We start from the raw sequence: 21,947 nt of genomic DNA, 5'->3' as shown, positions 1-21,947 counted from the left end.
GCGACGGCGGCGGCGGCGCAGCTATTGCTGGACGGCCAGTGGGAGAGCGAAGCCTGAGCCTCTGCGTCTAGTTGAGAAGCGGGTGCGCCAGCGGGAGCGGCCGGGCTGGGCTGCGGGCTCCTCCTCGCCTGGGTCGGGCAGCGGCTGCGGGAGCCCGGGCTGCAGGCCGGGCCGAGGCGGGGGCGCCGACCTGGCGTCCCGCCCCCGCCCCCGCCTCCGCCTCCGTCCGGGTACGCCCAGAAGTGAGGGCGCCCGCCTCACCCGGGGTGGTCTCTGCGCCTCTTGGCCCCGCCGCCGCCCTTCACAGGGCCGGGACGGCGAGGGGGACGTACGGTGGGGCCTGGTTTGCAGCCGCGGAGCCCGGGGGGCCGCCTGGGGTGGGAGGCCGCGTGGAGGTGGCGAAGGTGGGGCGGGGTGGTTAACGGAGCAGCGGGCTCCGCGTGCTCGCGGGAGGGTAGCGGCAAAGTGAGGCCTAGTGACTGCAGGATTCCGGGTCTGGGGAGGAAGAAACTGGTGGGAAATAGGTGATGCTCAGAAAAGGGTGCTCAGGGAGAAGGCGCGGGCCGGGGAGTGTGGTTGGCCTCTTAGAAGTAAGGATTGATAGGGCTTGTGGGGAGATCACCTGGGAGTGAAGGGAGGAAGGGCTTGGGGTTTGAAGGTGAAGGTCTCTGGAGAACTGGGACACGTGGATCTGGAGTAAGAGGCACCTACTGAAACCGAAAGGTGGCTGAGAGAAGGTTTTATGTGAGGTGTGGACGGGAGGCTGTTGGACTAGAAGGCATTAGTTGGTTTGTTAGGACAAAGTATACAAGCAGCAAACGCGGTAGATTTATGTGTGGTAGGTGAAGGTTGTGAATCTTTTATGAGTAGTTGAGCAAGAACAGTTGTCTGATTCTGCAGTGTCAGAGAGTGGAGGGTCTCAGGTAGTGTCTTGGTCAGGTTTGAAGGTTAATTTACTGCTAGTGGAGGGCCAAATACTCAAGTGTTTTTAATTCTCACTACTGGGGCTGATCCTCCTCCTACACTCCACCCCTCCTGCCATCCCTGTGACAGTTCATCTCGTTTTGCCTCAGCAGCACAAAAACTCACTCCCTCCGAAGTAATGGCATACATATTGTTTGCTTTTGACTGGATGGCAGTCAGGAATCCCTTAATTCTTCATATTAAAAAAGTGTTGGTTTAAAGACGACATCAGAAGATACTCTCAGAAAATCTGCCCTCCAGGGGAGTTTCTCAGCTGTCATGTTGGGCATGTGTAATATAGCATAAAAATGATGCAAGATCTCTTACAGTAACACAAGTGAGAATTAACGTATAAATACAATCCCGATGTCTTTTTTTCAAATTAATTAAAAAAGTAAACAGAGACAGGGTTTGCTGTCGCCCAGGCTAGCGTGCAGTGGCGAGATCATAGCTCGTTCCAGCCTCAAACTCCTCGGCCCAAGAGATCTTCCCACCGTGGCCTCTCAAAGGCTTGAGATTACAGGGGTGAGCCACCCCACCCAGGCCCTGTTATTCCATACATTTTCCATAAAATTGTTTTATAATTTTTGTTTTTTATTTATTTTTATTTTATAAATTTGTGTGTGTGTGTGAGACAGAGTCTCGCTTTATTGCCCTGGCTGGAGTGCAGTGACGCGATCTTGGCTCACTGCAACCTCCACCTGCTGGGTTCAAGTGATCAGCTCTTGCCTCAGCCTCTCAGGTAGTTGACACTACAGACACATGCCACCGCCCCGGCTAATTTTTATATTTTTAGTAGAGGCGGGGGTTTCACCACATTGGCCAGGCTGGTCTCGAACCCCTGACTTTAAGTGATCCATCCGCCTCAGCCTCCCAAAGTGCTGGGATTACAGACGTTAGCCACCGCGCTGGCCAAAATTATTCCATAAGTTTATCCATAAAAATTCCACATAAATTTTCTGGAGTTTGATTATGTATTAGGCTTGTTGGGAAATTTATCACCGTTGTGAAGAATTTTGTAGCTAAGTAGATTCGGTTTTTTGTTTTTTTTTTTCCACTCAGGAAAGACATGGTATGTATGCATCACTGCTATTCTGTTTGAAGCTTTTGGAATTTTTATTTATGGGATGTGGATAGAGGCTAGAGGCAGAGACTGAGGTCAGAGAAGAGGTAGTAGAAAAGAAGGTGGCCCACTACCATATTTCCAGTGTATTTAAATGGGAGATAGAGTTTCTGAGGGTAGGACAAAAGGTTTGTGAAGAGTTGAGTCAAGGACAGAAGCCAAAGAGAGCATTTGCTGTGTAACATGTTTGCTTGTTAACCAGATCAGCAAAGCATTTTAACTAATGGACCATTATGTATGATCTAGAAACAATTTTGTGAAAGCGATTTCTTAGTGATACTATTTACTGTGATCACATTTGCCCTTAGTATAACAATACCTAAGTGCTGACGCGACTTGCAGTAGAGAAGTAATCTGAGTGGTGTAGAGTGAATCGGGGAAGGTTTCCTGAAAGAGGTGAGTTTTGAGCCATCATGTGAACTAGAAGTTGGGATGTGGGTTATTACAAGACATGAGGATGACATTCCAGTAGTTTGTGCTTGGTGTAAGCAACTGTGGACAAGAGTGACAAATTAAAAATGGTTTTTAAGGATAATTGAAGATTCGAATGAAGATTTAGGGGTTTGGAAATCAACCAAGTCTATGTTGCAGCTTAGCTGATAAATAATTTTTTATGTTAGGAGAGAAAATTAACAGTTGATAATGGATTGGAGATAGGTAATAAAGGAAAGAGCATAAAAATATTATTTGATAGTTATAGGAGAATGAAGTGAAAGTAAGGTTATTGAGAGGTAGGTTTAACAGTCAACCATATATCATAAATCGGAAACATTTTTGAGTCCTGTGCTAGAGTATATTGATAATAATAGCAAAATTTATTGGGTGCTACTTTGTGGCAGACATTGTTTTGAACCTTCCAAATATTATCTCATCTTCTGATTATCTGTATTTTATAGTTGAGGGAGGTAAGACTCAGAGAGATATAACTTGCCCAATGGCACACAGCTAGGAGTGGACAGGTCAGGATAGGCAGAATCAGTCAGTAAATGTTAATTGAGCATCTGCTTGATGCCAGGCACTGTACTAAGTGCTGGGTGTTCAACATTGACAAGAAAATTCAGGTCAGACCTCATCTATTTTCTAGAGATTGTCAGTTTATGTAAGAAGAGCCAGTGAAGAAAGAAAAAGATTAGTTGGAGAGATTTCTGTAGCTAGTGAGGAATACACTATTTAGAGAAACCTGGGATAGAGTTTTAAAGAGATGGTGATTAGCAACAAAATATATAGCTGAGAGACTCAGAACGATTGAGAAGAAACCATTGAGTTAAGTAAGTAAAAAAGTAATGTGAATTTAGTCACAAGAAAGCTGGAATGAAGATATTAATGTTTGGGCTGGTAGTTAATTGTGTTTAGTGGCAGGTACTCTATGCAAATTTAAATATTTTCACAGTTATAGTCAGATTCATAGGAAAGATGATGGTATGGCCCCTTGTAATGTTTTAATCTTTGGCTGGAAAGATCATGGATGCTTTAAAATGCTTGCACTTTTTAGTGTTTTTTCAAATTTAAAAAAATTAGCAGGCAGACCACCTGAGCTCAAGAGGTCAAGAGCAGCCTGGGCAACATGGCAAAACCCCTTTTCTACCCCCCCCCCAAAAAAAATTAGTTGGGCAAGGTGGTGTGCACACCTGTAATCCCAGCTACTTGAGGGGCTGAGGTGGGAGCCCGGGAGGTTGAGGCTGCAGTGAACCTTTATCACGCCACTGTACTCCAGCCCAAGTGACAAAGTGAGACCCTGTCTTAAAAAAAAAAAAAAAGTGAGCTTTATTTTTATAATTAGTGGGGACAAGCATTCAACTGAAATGAGCTAATACTCGGGAAAATGTGGGTAGGCTAGTCTGAACTTGGGGTAGGAGAGAAGATAGTCTTATTTCAGTCCTTACTCCGTAAGAGCCACTTTGGTAGGTGTGTTCCCATCTTGGAAATGACTGGATTGTCACTGATGGAAACTGAAACTGTATGTACTGAAAGGTGGTATTTGCTTAACCTGAAGGATCCAGTTACTAACACACCCTGAATGGTGGAGATACAGTCTTTGTTTTCCTGAACATTTGTTTCCTTAGAGTTTAATACATGAATTTAAGGTTTAAAAAAACCCAACAAACCACTGATAGAATTGTGTCATTTTAACTGCTTCTTTTGGCTTTATATCCTTCTTCTTCCTACACATTGGTTCTATAGTTCCTCTCATTAATGGGTTCGTAACAGGCTTGGAGTTTCAGTTCAGTAAGACAAAATGGAAGTGCTGGATTTAGGTATAGCTGATCAACTTAAACACTTATAAATTCACCATTGTTTTCGGTTCTCAATTTGAAGAGTGGAGACAGACGTCAAGAAAATAAGCTTTTCTTATTCAAAGAATGATTCCCAAACTAGTAGGATTTGCCCTAGGATCAGTACAGACTTATTACAGTCTCCTAAACAGAGAGGAAAGAGTTGCGTGAATTCGTCTAGCTTTTAGTTTAATTTCACTTAGCCCATAGGGATTCTGAGAGGAAACGATATTAATGTGATTCCTATTTCATCTAGGCACTGTATCATAATCCTTCAATAAATTACCACATTTGATTCTCATATAATTCTCTAAAATGTGAATACCATATTACACATGAGGAGAGTGAGACTCAGAGAAGTTAGTAACTTTCCAAGGTTGGAGAGCTAAGTGACAGAGCTGGGATTCAGACCTTTGTTTGTCTAACTCCAAAACTCATGCTTGTGAAACTAATAGCAAGGAGGACTGATTTATACCTTCAATTGAAAAAAAATGCCACAAGCCTTAGGTATTTAGTAACTATTTGTTACCTTGGAAGATGAGACTCTTGCTCTGAGTGTTTGTGCTCTGTGACACTGCCTCTAAATAAATGATAGTGATTTTTTAGTGTCTTATAGGATACCTTATATTTTCTTGCTTTAGAGATGTATGTTTTCATATTTTAGAATTTTTTGAAGATGTATATTGTCTGTATTTACTTCAAAATGTTTGTGAAATGGTTACTATATCTTAAATATATCTCAAAATTGAAGCGTGGCATATGCCTATAGTTTTCAGACATAAGTATCTTACCAATTTGTTGTGCACTTTTTCTTCCCAGGCTTCCCCATCTTATCCTATTATTTATTAAAATATGATTTAATAAATAATTGAAATACATACTACCAATAAAATAACTCATTCTCTTTCATTAGTTAACATTACAGTATAGAGAAAAGCATTATGATGTAGAAAATTCAAATTGGGCCGGGTGCGTTGGCTCACGCCTGTATTCCCAGCACTTTGGGAGGCCGAGGTGGGCGGATCATGAAGTCAGGAGTTCGAAACCAGCCTGGCCAATATGGTGAAAACCCCATCTAGTAAAAATACAAAAATTAGCCGGGCGTGGTGGCGCCTTCCTGTAGTCCCAGCTACTCGGGAGGCTGAGGCAGAAGAATTGCTTGAACCTGGGAGGCAGAGGTTGCAGTGAGCCAAGATAGTGCCACTGCACTCCAGCCGGGACAACAGAGCGACACTCCATCTCAAAAAAAAAAAAAGAGAGAGAGAGAGAGAAAGAAAGAAAATTCAAATTGAACTGTGAATCAGCAGATCTGAGCTTTAATTTTGGTTTTGTTAGCTACTTGTGTAACTTGCTAGGCAAGTCACTTCCCCTCTATGGGCTTTAGTTTCCTCATCTGTAAAATGGAGGGGGAGGAGAAATTTTAAGCCCGTCTTCCTTGAATAGGTTGTATGCCTTCTTTCTAATTAAAAACATAGATGCCCTAGATGCCTTTCTTAAAAACTGTATTACTGCATTTTACAATATTTTCTTTTCATCTTCCTTCTTTCCCTTCATAATTTATTAGAGAGGATAAATTATTTTTGGTATCCTACATGTACCAGGACAGCATATCTTAGGAAGTAGGGACCCAGAAAATAATGAATGAGTGAATATATGTTTTACTTGACTTAATGAAAAATATTTTAAATAAAGTACCGTCAAAAAGATGTTGACGTTTCATTGAAAAGTAGTTCTACCTAAAGAATGAAACGTGTTTAGTAAAGTTCAATTCGTCTGCTCTGTATTGGATAGATGTACAAAGAAGAAAACTCTTGAACTTGTCTTTAAGAAGCCCTCTTACTAGTAGGAGAGGCAAACTTCTAAACTTTGTATTATGGAAAACTGACAGCAATAATACACACATCACCAACTTTAAGAGTTACCAACTTGTGGTCAGTCTTGCTTCATCCATACCTCCATCCACTTCCTTATTTTGAAGCAAATCCCTAGACTTTTTTTTTTTTTTTTTTTTTTTACCAGTTGTTACCATGCAGTGTGATAAGTATAATAATAGACATGTTAATCCAAGTGAGGTGCAAATTTGTTCATATAAATATATTTTGAGACTTGAGCATTATACTGTTCTGGGCACGAGAAATTAGATATAGTAAGCTACTGTAGGGCAGGGATAATATAATTGAAGAAACTATGTACATATGTGAAACAGAATGTAGCAACACTGGATCATGTGCCAAAATTGGTGGTAGAGACTCTGAAGTGGGAACTGACATTATTTTAGAATGAAAGTAGAACTTAAACAAGTGGCAATAGAGAGAACATTCAGGGATAAGGTGAGGGTAATCACATGGATAAAGCATGCAGTTAGAAAATCTAATTTTGGCTTCATAGAATAAGTTATGTCTAAATCTATATCTCTCTATCTTTATCTTTTAGACTACTACAACATGTAATTGGCTTAGTGTAGATGTTATATCAGAACTTGAACAAAGCCAATTGCTGTAGTAGAAATTAGGACACACTACTTTGTGAATATATCACTGTTCGTGGTTAATTTTTTGGCACATTCTGTTAAAAAGCCTTCTAAATATCTTAATACCACATGTATTAATGGATCCATTCTTGTTAGAATGTTTGTGGGTTTGTGCCATCAGCTTTGGTGTGCAGTTGTGTGTGTGTGTGTTTAACTTAAATGTTAACTATTTGACAATTTTAAGATTAGTTTGAAATGTCTAGTTTAGATCATTCTTGTCTTACATGAAATTTTTTCCAGAAATGTTGGCATGATAATTCATGAGAAATCCTTGAATTTAGGGAATTGTTATCATTATAGCTTATTTTGAAGTATTCTGAGAATAAAATCTTAAAGTATATTCCCTAATGCAGAAATTGCTTGTCAAAGGTCATGAACTTCTCTGAGCATCTCCTCAAAGTGTTGTGCTATCTCATCAGAAAAATGTACATTCAAATATCCTTGGGGGGCCTGTGGATTCTGGCTTAATAATTTATTCTTTAATGTGTAGGCAGAAAGCATACTGCTAAAATTCAACTCAATTATCTTTCTGTGTGTTCTGCTTGCCTTTTACAAACAAGTGTTTTTAATTATTAAGAGTGATAAAATGATAAAGCTTATTGTTGCAAATGCCTAATTAAAAAATTAGACTAATTCTTAATTGAATTCTTGGGGAAAAAACAAGCTGTAGCCAATTTAATAAATAGGAATTATTTCACTAAAGATTTTGGAATAAGCGCGTGGTACTTTATTTATGGCTCCTGTCCATCCTGGATTAACAGGAAGTAGAATATATGACATACGAATGAATAAATGCATAAATGCCTTTTTTACCCCAGAAGTAAAAACCTTGACTTACTGTGTCCTTAGGCAGTTAAGATCTGTGGAGGAAAGGATCTGTAAAGTATTTTGAGGTTCACATCTGTGTTGAAACAACCGGAAGTAATGCAGGAGCTTAGAAACTGTTTTTGGCTGACAAAGGATTGATTCTCAGTGGAGCCCTGAGATACAAGTGCTCATCGTTCACTTAGTTTGAGGAATGGCCCTAAATGAGTTTCTTAGAAATAGGTGGTTTTAAAAAGTTGTGGATTGTAATTAAAATGTAATTATCATAATGATTATTAGCATAAGCAGAATTCTCAGGAGATAGGAACAGGTGAATTAGCTGGTAATGGGACATTTGACCCTGCAGAGCTGTGCACAGACTGTTTGAAGTTCAGTGAATATTAGGTGAATTGCTTTAAAGTGATACCCTTGTGACCTGTTGGAGTTAATAATTTTTCAAGTACCTAATCTACTAGTAGGAAACAACTTATTCCAATACATAGTAATAAAAATACAGACTGTGAAAGCCAGAAGAGATTTTAACAATCAGTGATCTGGCCTCTCCTTCAGTGAATTTAAAGAGTGATCAGAGAGGTTGACTTGCCTAAGGTCTGTTGGTTATGGCAATCCCAACAGCGTTGTTTCTCATTACCTGATTTTTGGTAAGTCTATTGTGCTTATTTATTTTGTTTGTCATTTCATTCTGGATCTCAGTATTTGGAGAAGGAAGTATATTAACACTAGGATTTTTAGCATGGTAACTAAATTATTGGTAAATTGGCTAAGAATTCCCTGAAATGTTATACCATAATGTTTTTACTTTGCCATCATATACTCCTTCCATCTTTAACATAATAACCCATAGTTACAAGATTTATTAGGGTAGGCGTGTTTTAGGAGCTTAATTCCATTCCACAGCTGGAAACAGATATTAAGAATCCACAATTCTTAAAACATATTCCTCATGCTTTTTTATACCTTTCTGGAGTGATCTTTGCCTAACAGCATTTAGTTGCAAGCTGTGTCTATGAACTTGGCAAAGTTTTAAAAATAAACTAGGAAAAGATTTTTGAGAAGAGAGTTTGTTATGGGATTTAGTCATTTAAATACATTCCTAAAAGCTGTTTTTTCCCTACTCAAAACTAGACACTGGAAGGATCATTGACATCCAGGTTCAAAGAAGTTACTACTTACATGGCTGATCCTGATTCTGAGTTCTTTTGCCACATTTGGTTCATGTGGAAAAGCTGGCTGGGGCTAAGACTTGCCCCGTACATTAGCGACATAGCCAGAGTGAGGACCGTTAGAACAGTGCCTGTCAAGCTTTTTTAGTCCTAGCCTTTTAGCTGAGTCATTCTTTAGCTCAATAATTTCTACTTTCTAATGGAATAATAACAATTGTCAAGGTATAAGCATTTTTGGGGAAGAGCTATATGGATGGTTCCTAATTGAATCACAAAAAATATACTTGTCATAAAGTCTAGACTAATTAGAAAACTGCAGGCCTCAAATCCTAGTGATGGAATTGTATCAGTGTATTCTCTACAGTTATAATAAAATAACCAAAAACTAAATTGATAATGATGAGCCAAACCTAATGGTAATTTAATTAAAAGGCAAGAATAATGACAATTGAAAACGAAGACCAATTAAAGACAACACAGTTTCACTGATGGCAAGTGCCCCTCTTGAAAGTTACCGACTTCTACATTTTGAGTATGCATATGTGGTGGGAGCTTGCAGCATTACCAGTTGCAGCAACTGGATATACTAGTAGAATACAAATTGAAGTTTTTGGTACATTCTAGTAAAGTCTTCATTTTTGCAACTCTTGATAAGTAGCTTAATAGTTTATTCATAAGTAGCTTTATGGATTAAAGGAAGGTCATGTTTTCTTTTTTTTTTTTTTTTTTGAGACTGACTCTCGCTGTGTCGCCCAGGCTGGAGTGCAGTGGTGCTATCTCCGCTCACTGCAAGCTCCGCCTCCCGGGTTCACGCCATTCTCCTGCCTCAGCCTCCTGAGTAGCTGGGACTACAGGCACCCACCACCATGCCCAGCTAATTTTTTGTATTTTTAGTAGAGACGGGGTTTCACCATGTTAGCCAGGATGGTCTCGATCTCCTGACCTTGTGATCCACCCGCCTCGGCCTCCCAAAGTGCTGGGGTTACAGGCATGGCCACGAAGGTCATGCTTTCTAAATCATTTGTAGTCACCAGGAGGCTTGGCCCTTTCTTGGAAGATCATTACTTTTGAAGGCTGGTTTAGTAATCCTTGAGCTTCTCATGAGCATTGTTTCCCTAGCTGTGTTGGGAAATTTATGAAGAGCAGGGCTTAGATAGAATTTAGTGGGTTTTTTTGTTTTTGTTTTTGTTTTTTTACCTCAGGACATTTGTAATCTTTGATATGCTAATATACATCTTTAATCTGCTTGGGATAAAGCATATAGTTTCTTAGCGCCATTTACCACAAATGCTGCCTTGGAGGACTGTTTTTAGGTTCAGCCTTGAGAACAGATTCAGAAGGCAGGAATAAGAAAGTGACACAAGAAAAATAGAAAGAAAATACAGCATATATATGAAGCATACATAATTTACCTTTGTTAATTTTGGGTGAAGCTGTATGTAGTGTATATGTAGTGTTCAGGGTAAATATGGTACCTTTTTCTATAACATCAGTTTTACTCAGCAATTTGAAATATTTTATATAAGATCTTTAGGTATATTGTGAAGTCAAATTTTATAAATTTTTTTAGCAAAAAAGATATTGCAATTCTGTTATGAAAGTTTGAAAAGCTCTGTCTTTGGTAGTACACTTAAAATATTAGTATATCTTTGTATCTTGGAATACTGTGTTTCACTTCTCTGAGTCTGAAAGTATTAGGATAAAAATTTCATGTCTTAATATGAAAACATTATTATTAAGGTAAAAAGTGATCAAGCACAATAGTTTACCTAAAAAAAGAGTCATGTATGACTTACGGGAATTACTTTGTTTAAAAAAACTGTTTTCTTCCCCTAGAAGGAAATTGAATACATGTTTTTGCAAGCAGCAGACTGTTTTTTTCCCCCTCCAATTTCAGTAACTTAACTTTAGAACTATTTACTTTTTTGTTATTTTGGGTGCTTCTTCCTGTTTATTATTCAGTGTTCTCAAGCTGTGTGTTAACAAGAACACAGCCCACCTTCTGTAGGCTTTGTAGTAGAGAAGTTACCCTACTGGCTCTGGCCTTAAGGACAGAAACAGAAACAAAGGAAAATGTATATTATTGAAAAATTTGTTTTCTGATTGCAGATAATTTTAGTGCTACAAAACGTACATTTCCTCTCTGATAGAGTAGAATTTGACTTTTTAAAGGTGTCTTTATGTTTGATTTTTACATCACTCAGAGGAATTCTGAATCTTATTTTTCTCAATGTGTAACATTTCCCAGGATAGTAAGATCCTAGAAGCATTTTAACTCTTGTCAAAGTGCCATGCTTATGGAACAGCATCATTATATGAAACAGTTGTATAGTGGCCTAAGAACTAATGAACGTCTTTAGATTCCTTACTACCGAGAAGTGCCTTAGGGGGAAAGTATTGGGGAAAATAGGATATAGACAGTTAAATATTGGTAAATCAGTGCTTGTGTAGGCAGACAGAGTGGCCATTATATCTACTTCAATGGGTACTTACCACAGGGTTGGACACTAGCATCTTTTATTGAAAAAAGAAATGTTAACCAGGATGCTACAGCTGATCTTTATTTGTGGAAAATGCTCAATAAGCCTTAATTTTTGAAAAAGGAAAAAGGAACCCACTGTTATTATGAGCTTGACTACACTAAATAGTTTGTTCACTTTGGGTTTGCATTTTGGCTCTTTTTTTGTTGCTTATAGATTTCTTTCAGGTGAGGTTTTCTTTTTTGAGATAGGTTCTCACCCTGTTGCATGGGCTGGACTCAAACTCTTCGCCTCATGCAATTCTTCTGCCTCAGCCTCCCAAGTAGCTGGGCACACAGTTGTGTGCCACTGTGCCTGGCTCAGAGGATGTTTTCTTTCATGTTGAGTCTGTCTTAGTCCATTTGTATTGATATAAAGGAATACCTGAAGCTGGGTAATTTATAAAGAGGTTTATTTGGCTCACAGTTTTGCAGGCTGTACAAGAAGCACGGCATCAGGATCTGCTTCTGGTGAGGGCTTCAGGAGGCTTCCACTCCTGGTGTAAGGTGAAGGGGAGCACGCATCACACAGTGAGAGAGGAAGCAAGAGAGAAAGGAAGAGCTGCCAGGCTTTTTTCAACAGCCAGTTCTTGTGGCTGAGAACTGAGTCATTTCTCACTAGGAGTGAGAACGCTTAGTGGCATCAAGCCATTAATGAGGAATCTGCCTGCATGACCCAAACACCTCCCACCAGGCCCCACCTCCAACATTGGGAATCAAATTTCAACATGAGACTTGGTGGGACCAAACAAACCATATCTAAACCATAGCAGTCTTAATCAAAACGTTAAGTGATGATTGCAGTTACCAAAATATAGTAGAAAAAACACTGGATCATTGGTTTTCAATGCTTCAGATGGGAATCTATCAGAAAATCTTAATGGATATACTTAGCTCCAGGCTTCTTCATAGTCTAACTTCTGTAAAACAAGTTGTCTTGCTTTTGACTAGAGGTGTGTCAACTCCAGATGGTAATGCTGCAGAACTTTGCTCCTTAGTTCAGCTAAAGCCAGGTTCAGGAGTTCATAGTTAGTTGAACATGGGAAAGTTAATTGAACATGGGAATGTGAAATTCTTGTTCAGTAGATGAGGTTATTGGGTAGACAGAATATTTCAAAGTGTGAGGTCCATGAGTCCATATTTTTAAAATGGGTTTTGAGTGGCTAAAAAAATAGGTAGTAAGAAACAACTCTTCGTTGTACCATAGTCCTGTGAAATAGGTCCAACATGGGTTGGTGGTTGGCAGTCTTAAGAGTAACAGGCAGTTACTTTACTTGATGCTGTTTGTGACAGACTGTATTTTCTAAGGATGGTTGCAACAATATTTTCCATCGCATGTGTGTGAGCTTGTACAGACTGTAACTGTTCTCTCATTCTGAGGTGGGATTTAAGTCCCTTGAATTTGGGCAGTCTTGTAAATCATTTGTAGCCAATAGAATGTGGCAGAAAATTACACTGTATGACTTCCAAGGCTAGGTCAGAAAAGGCAAGAGAGCTTTTGCCTAGCTCACAAGAATACTGGTCTTTAAGCCATTAGCAGCTTTGTAAGCATCTGACTATTCTGAGGTCCCCATGCTATAAGGAAGCCCAAACTATCTCATGGGGAAAATTGAAGAGGCTAAAGTCCGGAGTTAGAACCTTTCAGCCAGAATTGCTTAGCTGAGCCCTTTACAAATTCCTAACTCATAAAAATTGTGGAAGAAAATAAAATGGTGGTTGTTTTAAAACACTAAGTTTTAGAGTGGTTTTGTTACGTAGTGATAGGTAGCCAGAATACTCCAATACTACTTTCCCATCCGTACTTTTAAATTCTGTGCTTTTTTTTTTATTATTGTATGAAGTTTTTGAACAAAGTAGTGGGCAAGAGTTTCTCTGAGTTTGTGACAGGATTATGTTATGTGTTCTTCTTCACTTGTAGTCTTTTCTGCAAAATAATACAGCCCAAGCCTCATCCTTGCATATCTTTAATGGGCTTTCCTTTTAGAAATACAAATTTTAAAAAATATATATGTTGAAAAAGGCTATAGGTCATGTCGTCCTTTTGCATTCAGCCTCTGGCATATCTATATTTCTGAAGCCTGGCATTAATGTGTTGTTTTGTTTACGAAGATATTATTGTATCAAACAAGCATTTATTGCCCATTTTACAGTGTGGCAGTAACAATAGTAGTAGTGAAATCATAGATAACGAATATTTAGACTGTACTGCTTTCCCATTGATGTCTTTCTCATTTATACTTCATTTTTCTGAATGTTTGTGGAATATTGGAAATCATTGTTTAAAACAGAGGTTGGCAAACTATGGCCTGCAAACTGTCTTCCTGTTTTTTTAAAGTTTTATTGGAACACAGCCACACCCATTCATTTATTTATTATCCATGGCTGCTTTTCTGGTACAGTGGCAGAGCTGAGAAGTTGTTGCTGAGATTGTATGGTTCACAAAGTGGAAAATACTTGTTAATTGGCCCTTTACAGAAACCTTTGCCAGCTCCTGGTTTAGACTGTTTCTTAGTTGATTATCCTTTTTACTTTTTTAGTTTTTTACTTTTGAGGCAGGGTCTCACTCTGTCACCTAGGCTGGAGTGCAGTGGCGCAGTTATGGCTAACTGTAGTCCCAACCTCCTGGGCTCAAGTGATCCTTCCACCTCAGCCTTCCAAGTAGCTAGAATCACAGGTGTGCACCACTATGCCTGGATTAGTTTTGTATTTTTTTTTTCAAGATGGGGTTTTGCCTTGTTGCCAAGGCTGGTCTCAAACTCACGGGCTCAAGCAATCTGCCCACCTTGGCCTCCCACAGTGCTGGGATTATAGGCATGAGCCACTGCTCTCGGCCAGTTCCCCCTTTTAAAGGACATTTGAAGTTATTTTTTCTTTTACTTTTAAACTCAGGCAATCTAATGAATATTAAAAGATTATTTAACATAACTTTCTATCTGCTGCTTGAATTTCTTTCAGTACTCCTACCATGTGGTCTTCCAGCTGAAAGGGATAAGATAATGAGATAAGCAGAATTAATTAAATAATGACAGCCGGGAGTGGTGGCTCACGCCTGTAAGCCCAGCACTTTGGGTGGGAGGCTGAGGCAGGTGGATTTTTTGAGGTCAGGAGTTCGAGACCAGCCTGGCCAACATGGTGAAACCCCGTCTCTATTAACAGTACAAAAATTAGCTGGACGTGGTGGTGGGTGCCTGTAATCCCAGCTACTTGGGTGGTTGAGGCAGGAGAATTGCTTGAACCTGGGAGGCGGAGGTTGCAGTGAGCCGAGATCACGCCACTGCACTCCAGCCTGGCCGACAGAACAAGACTCCGTCTCAAAAAAAAAAAAAAGAATTAATGACAAAGATATAGCTGTGTTAAACACAGGAATTGCACCTGATTGGGAGTAAAAAAATAAAAACACAGATTAAATACTAATATTTTGTTATTTGTCCATTTGCTCAAAACTGTCTCTCCATTGGTAAGTTTTTTGTTTTTTTAAACAATTTTTCATAGAGATGGGGTCTAATGATGTTGCCCAGGCTGGTCTTGAACTCCTGGCCTCAAGTGGTCCTCCTGCCTGGGCTCCCAAAGTGCTGGGATCACAGGCGTGAACAGCTGTGCTTAGCTTCATTGGTAGGTTTTGACTTTGAATTTGTTTACTTGCAGAAGGCACAGAAGAGCCAATTTTAATAGAAAAAACACATAAATGGGCCAGACTTCCAGGTATAGCTATAGGTGGTAGAAATTTTTAGGTAGTTGGATTTAATAGTTAGATATTCAATTTGAGATTTTCCATTGCAGTACTTAGTTTCCCTAAATAAATATGTAGCAGCTAAAACATGGAACTAAGAGTCCTTACAAATACACTTGTTGTGAGTTACTGGGTTTGTACAATAAATGATGATACAGAAAGATGCATACAAGTAGAGCCAGTCTAGACTTGACTGCAGTACTATATTGGGTATTGTACTATATTTGTATATTCCATGTACTTTATTGCTTTGTGAACATGGTGAACATTGTGAATGAGGTGTATCTCGCAGGAGATAGAAGAAGGTACATCCATTTCCAAGATCAACATTATCTCGAGAGGGAAAATAATTTTTTACATTCCATCCAGGAAATCCATCCTGTTAGAGTCCTGTTAATTATTTGTTTCATACATAAGTAACTATCTAATGTTTTTAATACATTTTCCATCTAATAAAGAAATGGAATGAATTTAAGTAATAAAGATTAGTAAAAGAAGGAAAATACAGGTTGAGCATCACATTAAAAATTTTTAGACTATTTCTGAAATATTACAGATCAGACTGACAGCTGAAGGACCATACTGAGAATCATTACCATAGAAATAAAGGGAAGATGCATAAGGAAATGTAATTGTGTGCCCAGTCTTTTGTGTTTATCTTCACAAAAATGCTGTAAGGTAGAGTTGGGTGGGTTGGGTGTTTTATCTGTATTTTAAAGATAAAGAAACTGCAGACCCAAACAGGTAAGCAAGCTCAACAACACGATAAATAGGTGAGTTCAGATTCTAACCTAAACCTGCTAGACTCGGAGTCCCAGGGATTTCTACTGTGTCTTGGCACCGGGTTATCTGAAAGGCTTGTTTCTATAAAGGGCCTACCTTATTTAGGAAGGAGAGTTTATAAGCTGGGCCCCACTTCATTCAGTATTGAAAATGTTTTCACTAAACATTTAGTTTCCTAATAGCTCACTAGTCTGTGTACTTTATTGCTTTGTGAACATGGCGACCATTTAAGTTTAAGGCGTTTAAGTTACAATGTATATTTTCAAACTGAAGTGATCCATAGGATTACCTTGGTATAGGTATTTGTAGAAACATGTTTGAATGTATTATTATTCTTAAGCAAGACCCCAAAGCTTCTTGTTTTCTACCTTACCTTATTAACTCTACTGCCTTGGGGTTTTTTTATTTCTAATATATCAATAAAAGATTCTATCTAGGTAACATCTCTCTGTGGGTCAGGTAGGGTGGCGTTGGAAATAAAGTCACTGATCTTTGATATGTGCGTCTTACCTGAAAATGATGTCTTTTTATTCAAATTGATAGTGTCAATAATTAAATCCACCTAGAAGATGGTCTTCTGAGTAGTGTTCTAAGGTTGACAGTAGACCACTTGTTTTTTCTCCCTCTTGTTTTGGCTGCCTCTGGACATGGCCCTCAGGGAAATCCTGGTAAAGTCTAATTGCCTTTAGATTTTAACTACCTGATTTTTTTTGTTTTTTGAAATGCAAGGTCTCACATATTTATTATTGAACCCAGCCAACTGGCACCTTCATAGCACATACAGAGAGAAAAAATATATTCCCAATAAGACATGTCCAACTGTCCAGATAGTGGTGACATTTTCAGCTTGATACGGTAACATGGTCGTGACCTTGACATAGCGTAAGTATGTGTGCCATCTCATGTGCAATTCTTTATAGACCCAGTCTGGTTCTTCTCCAGTGTCTCCTTTTGGAGTTGTACCTGATTTTATTACCAGTTTTCATCTAAATCCACTGGGAATAGGACAATTTTTTGCTTTTGTTTCTTGGCCAGGAAATGCTTAATCCGGAAACTCTTGTGAGAAGACATGGTGAGAAGCCAAGTCGAGCACACACAATGATGGTGGAGAAAGGAAGAGAGAGCCTGAATTTTTTAACAGTAAAATTTCTATTCTGAGTTGCTGGTTTGGCCCATCAACTTTTAATGCAATGATGTGGAATTTTTAAGGATTCTTAGCAAGAGTTTGTCTAATTTCATATGTTAAAATTTTCTGTGGAGCAGATTTTTGTCCATTGTATGCAGTTAGTAAAAGCTGAGGCCTTGTAGTGGAGACTGCTGTTGTTTCCTCCTGTCGTGAGTCATACAACTTTAGAACTGGGTAGGACCTTCCAGATCATCTATTTTAACCCCTTCACTTTCTCTGAACTTCTCTTCTAGTGCTGTGCACTCAATTCTCATTCATGACATGATGCCTTGATCTCGCTGAAGGACAAGTAGAAACTTTATGTGCCTTCTCTAAAAGTGGGATTTAGTTAGAAGATTTGGTTCCAATTTCACCCTACCCGTATAGACGTGCTGAGGGACCTTAGGCAAGAAAAGTTATTAAGGAGACTTTTGGAAAATAGTATCTGAAGGCATGAGAGAGAGACAGTTTGTGCTAAATAAATTTTTCTTTCCATTTCTTCCCTTAACTATGTATTTTTCTCATCACTGGTGAGTCTTCTTTAAAACTTCATTCTTATTCTACCTGGCTGGCCTATGGAATTTCCTCTCATTTCCTTTCCCCATACCCCACTTCTTATGTATTTGTTCGTATTTGTCTTACTGCTTAGCAAGTATCCGAAATAATCAGCTAATATTATGTTAAAAGTTTTAATTAATTTGAGTTGTTTTAAATTCTAATACAGAAAAAGGAGTTCTCATTTCTTGGCACCAAAAAGCTGCCTTTTTAAAAAAAAATAATTTTTTGTGCTTTTTAAAAAATGACTAGTCAGGTGCGATAGTGAGAAGAAGGGAACAAGTAGAACAAAGAGTCAATCTGTAACTGTGAACAATCAGTTGTGGTAACTCACTATCTTCGGACCAGCTTTACACTTTTCTGATTATTGGAATACTGCAGTCTCTCCTTTTAATTGCTTTATCTATTTAAAAAACTCTTATATTAAAAGTTGGAAATGAGAGGATCTTGTCTTTAATTACCCAGAAGTTTCTAAAATTAATGAAACAACATGATTAGCCTTCCATTAATATTAGGGCATTTATTAAGAGAATACAATCATGTTACAGAAGTGCAGGTTTATATTGAGTGGGGTGTTACCTTAGAAGTTCTCTGTGATTCTCCATTTGTGGTCATTTCAGGCTCTTTTGGCCCATGAGACCCGCGTGTTCTTTTGCAAATGAGGAAACAGGTTCAGAGTAGTAGCTTTATCTTAGGATCTCATAGCTGCTAAGTGGCAGAGTTTGGACTTGAACTCCTAGCAAGTAAATATATCTTAAGTAGCTTTGTAATATGTTTCTCTTAATGCACTTATAAATGCAAATATGTGATAATATTTTTTTACAGCCACTAGGAAAACCCACTTTGTAAGTAAGCCTAAGTGAATTCCTTGAAAATAATGGTGATATATGGTACTCAGCATTTTGCTGATCTTCAGAAAGATTTCTGCTTCTTTAACTTGAGTCAAAAGATATGGTGTGTTTTGAACAAAATAGCTAGCTACGACTGCTAGGTGATATTTCCTAAAGCAGCTCAAGAACAGTGAAAATAAATGTAAATCACCTTTCACAGTCCTGTCGTCCCCTTCCCCAAGTGTGTGGGAATGCTAATGCTGCAGCTTTTCTCATATAGCAGTGGTGCAGCTACTTCTCAACAGATGATAGGCGCTTGTAGATGTAGCAGGAATCTGAACAGCATGCTCTGGAAGGATTGTCAGCATTCCTTTCATGGCTTTTGCTTTTCTAGTTGCTTCTGGCCACTCTGGCAGGACTGTGGAAGATAGGACAAGTCTGAACTTCTCTTAAAAGAACTCTCATTTTTATTGGCTTTGCCAATAAGTTTGTAGGGTGAAGTGTTTTGGTTGGATGGGGAAGCCAAGAATACATTTCTTTTCAAATTAGTGCAGCTTTCCTTTGAGCCAGAGGCAGGGTTTAAAAATATTTGGTGCTTGTAAAGTTTTTGGTGGCATTATGCTAAGTTGTGGGAATTGTTTTTTTTTCCCTAGGAGGAAAACTGCGTTAAGTCATTATAGTAGTATAAAATCACTTGTTAATAGCTTTGAAAGAAGCCGCTTCACTCTACAACTCTCTTAGCAAGCAATCTTTATTCTGTTAGGCTTGAAGAGAATTAAGTTTGGTAAAAATTTTCTGCTATTTGGTGGTGACAGATTAGCTGTTTAGGCTTTGGTAGGGCAGATATCTTGATAACTGAAGGAAGTACATCATTTTGGTTTTTTTTTAGGGTTGAACTAATCACAGGCTGTAATTTCTCAATTGTTAGAGGGAAAACTGCTTAATATCTTTCCCTGTCTTACATGCATATGTACACCTATGGAAAACTTTCTGGTGCCTGGTACCTAGTAGGTCCTTAATAAATATTTGTTGAATAAATTTTTACATAAGAAAAAAAGCTCAAAGAATTAGTTGTTCTAGGTATGTTCTCAGTATACTATTTAATATATATTGAGTATGTAATTGTCATTAATACCTACTCGTTAGGAAGTATATTGATGCAGAATTATTCTTCATATCTCCCATATGAGGTTATTGACATCAAACCATTTTATTTATTAATTTTTTTAAGAGATGGGGTCTTCTGTGTTGCCCAGGCTGACCTTGAACTCCTGGGCTCAAGCGATCACCTCTCCCTCAGCCTTCAGAGTTGCTGGGACCATTCATTTGAACTTCAATGCTCTGTAGTTTTAATTAGGCTTTTTGTCACTGAAATCTTGAAATAGTCTCAAACCTGAAGTAGATTATAATGAAGGTAACCATATAATTTATTGTGCAAACTGAGACACTTCTGAGAAATTAATCAAAATTAAGTGGGAGCAGCATGTATAAACCAGGCTTTTTTCAGGCAAACTAGGACGTATGATCACCCTGTTTGTTTTTATTTTTCAAAGTAAATGTTTTATCGAAATACAATAAATTCAGAAAGTCCATATATTCTAAGTGGACAGCTTGATGAATTTTTAAAAAGTCAGCCTCCCAGATCAAGAATAGAACACGACCAGTATCCCAGAAGTCTCCTTCATGTTACCTTCTGGTCACTCCCTCTTCTTCCCTGCAAGACTTTTGGCCATAGGTAAGTTTTGCCTAGTTTGAACTTTATATAAATGGCATCATATAGTAGTACATACTTTTTTACCTGGCCTTACCAGCTCAGTGCTCCCTTTGTGAGATCAGTCTACATTGTGTTTTAGCGATCGTTCCTTCATTTTTATTGTTTTTAAATATTTCATCATATGCATATACCACACTGTATATGTTATATTGTTGATGAACACTTGGGTTTTATTTTGGGCCAACAGAAATGGTGCTGTTATAACCATACTTGCTTGTTCTTTTGATGAACATATGTACTCATTTTTATTGGGTATATAATTAAGAGTGGAATTGCTAGGTCTTATGATATGTGAATGTTCAGCTTTAGCAGGTAGTACCATCTTTCCTAAGTATTATATCAACCTGTACTTTCTCCAGCAGTAAGATGAGAGTTCCAGTTATTGTGCACCGTTATTCTGAGGGTCAGTGTAGTGGGATCACATAGGGGTTTTAACTTGATAACTAATGAAGTTGAGCCCCTTTTCGTGTGCTATCATTTCGATCTCTTTTTTTTTTTTTTTTTTTTTTTTGAGACAGAGTCTTGCTCTGTCGGCCAGGCTGGAGTGCAGTGGCAGGATCTTGGCTCACTGCAACCTCCGTCTCCTGGGCTCAAGCAGTTCTCCTGCCTCAGCCTCCCAAGTAGTGGGGATTAAAGGCGTGTGCCACCACAACCGACTAATTTTTGTATTTTTAGTAGAGATGGGATTTCACCATTTTGGCCAGGCTGGTCTCCGAACTCCTGACCTCAGGTAATCCGTCTGCCTCAGCCTCCTAAAGTGCTGGGATTACAGGTGTGAACCACCATGCCTGGCCTGATCCTCTTTGGTAATGCCCATTTGTATACTTTCTTTTCTTGTTTGTTCAAGCCTTTCCCATTTTTCTATTGGTTTATCTCTTACTGATTTGGAATTTACATATTTATGTATTCTAGATATTAATGTTTTCATTATATATATATTACAAATATCTTTTACTCTGGTTTGCCTCTTCTTTTTATTGTTAATGTCTTGGGATAAACTTAATTTTAGTTTTGTCCCCTTTAGCAATGTTTTCCTTTTTATGTTCTATTTAAGAAATGACTGCATGAAAGTCATGGAAATGGTCCTCCTCTATAATCTTGTAGAAACATAATTGTTTTACCTTTCACATTTAGATCTCCAGTTTATCTGAATTTCTGTGTATAGTGTGAGATAGAGTTCAAAATTTCATTTTTTCTGTATGGATAATGACTCTGCACCATTCTCTTCTTGTCCCAATACCACATTCCTGTAGCTTTATAATACATCTCAATATATGGTAATGTAAGTTCTCCATCTTTGTTATTTATGTTTGTCTTGGCTAATCTTGGCCCTTTGTGTTTCCATAAACATTTTAAAATCTCAGTTTCCATATGAAAAAAAACAGCGTAGATTTTGATTGGGATTATATTGACTCTAAGGATGGTAAATTGACATCTTCAGTCTTCCAATCTAGGAATATAGTATATGTCTCCACTTATTTAGGTGTTGTTTAATTTGTCAGTATTTAGTAGGTTTTAGAATAGAGGTCTTATATATGTTTTCTATCCTTTTCCAATTCTTGATGATTTTTTAAAAAATAATTTATTGAGATGAGATTCACATAATATAAAACAACCATTTGTGTCTGTCTGTTTTGTGCTGCTATAACAAAATATCTTTGACTGGGTAATCTGTAAAGAACAGAAATCTATTTCTCACCATTCGGGAGGCTGGG

General features: G+C 38.3%; 1 protein-coding gene across 8 annotated transcripts in view; it reads left to right on the top strand.

Moving 5' to 3' along the window:
- Positions 1 to 223: 223 nt before the first annotated feature.
- FAR1 (fatty acyl-CoA reductase 1) overlaps positions 224 to 21,947 on the top strand; it is a 63,144-nt gene continuing 41,420 nt past the window's right edge. The window contains exons 1-3 of one of the 8 annotated variants that reach the window (XM_063641962.1): positions 234 to 404; positions 2,395 to 2,482; positions 20,012 to 20,193. In XM_063641962.1, the coding sequence (XP_063498032.1) occupies positions 20,015 to 20,193 (179 nt within the window). In that variant the 5' untranslated portion in view covers positions 234 to 404; positions 2,395 to 2,482; positions 20,012 to 20,014. Of the gene's footprint in view, positions 20,194 to 21,947 lie in introns of all 8 variants that reach the window. The other 7 variants (XM_063641964.1, XM_055282358.2, XM_055282360.2 and 4 more) reach the window with 7 other exon arrangements.

This window comes from Symphalangus syndactylus, chromosome 6 (genome assembly GCF_028878055.3).
Source record: "Symphalangus syndactylus isolate Jambi chromosome 6, NHGRI_mSymSyn1-v2.1_pri, whole genome shotgun sequence".
In the NCBI taxonomy this organism is placed as follows: Eukaryota; Metazoa; Chordata; class Mammalia; order Primates; family Hylobatidae; genus Symphalangus; species Symphalangus syndactylus.
The sequence above is the reverse complement of the archived record's forward strand: the minus strand, read 5'-3'. Positions and strand labels throughout refer to the sequence as shown.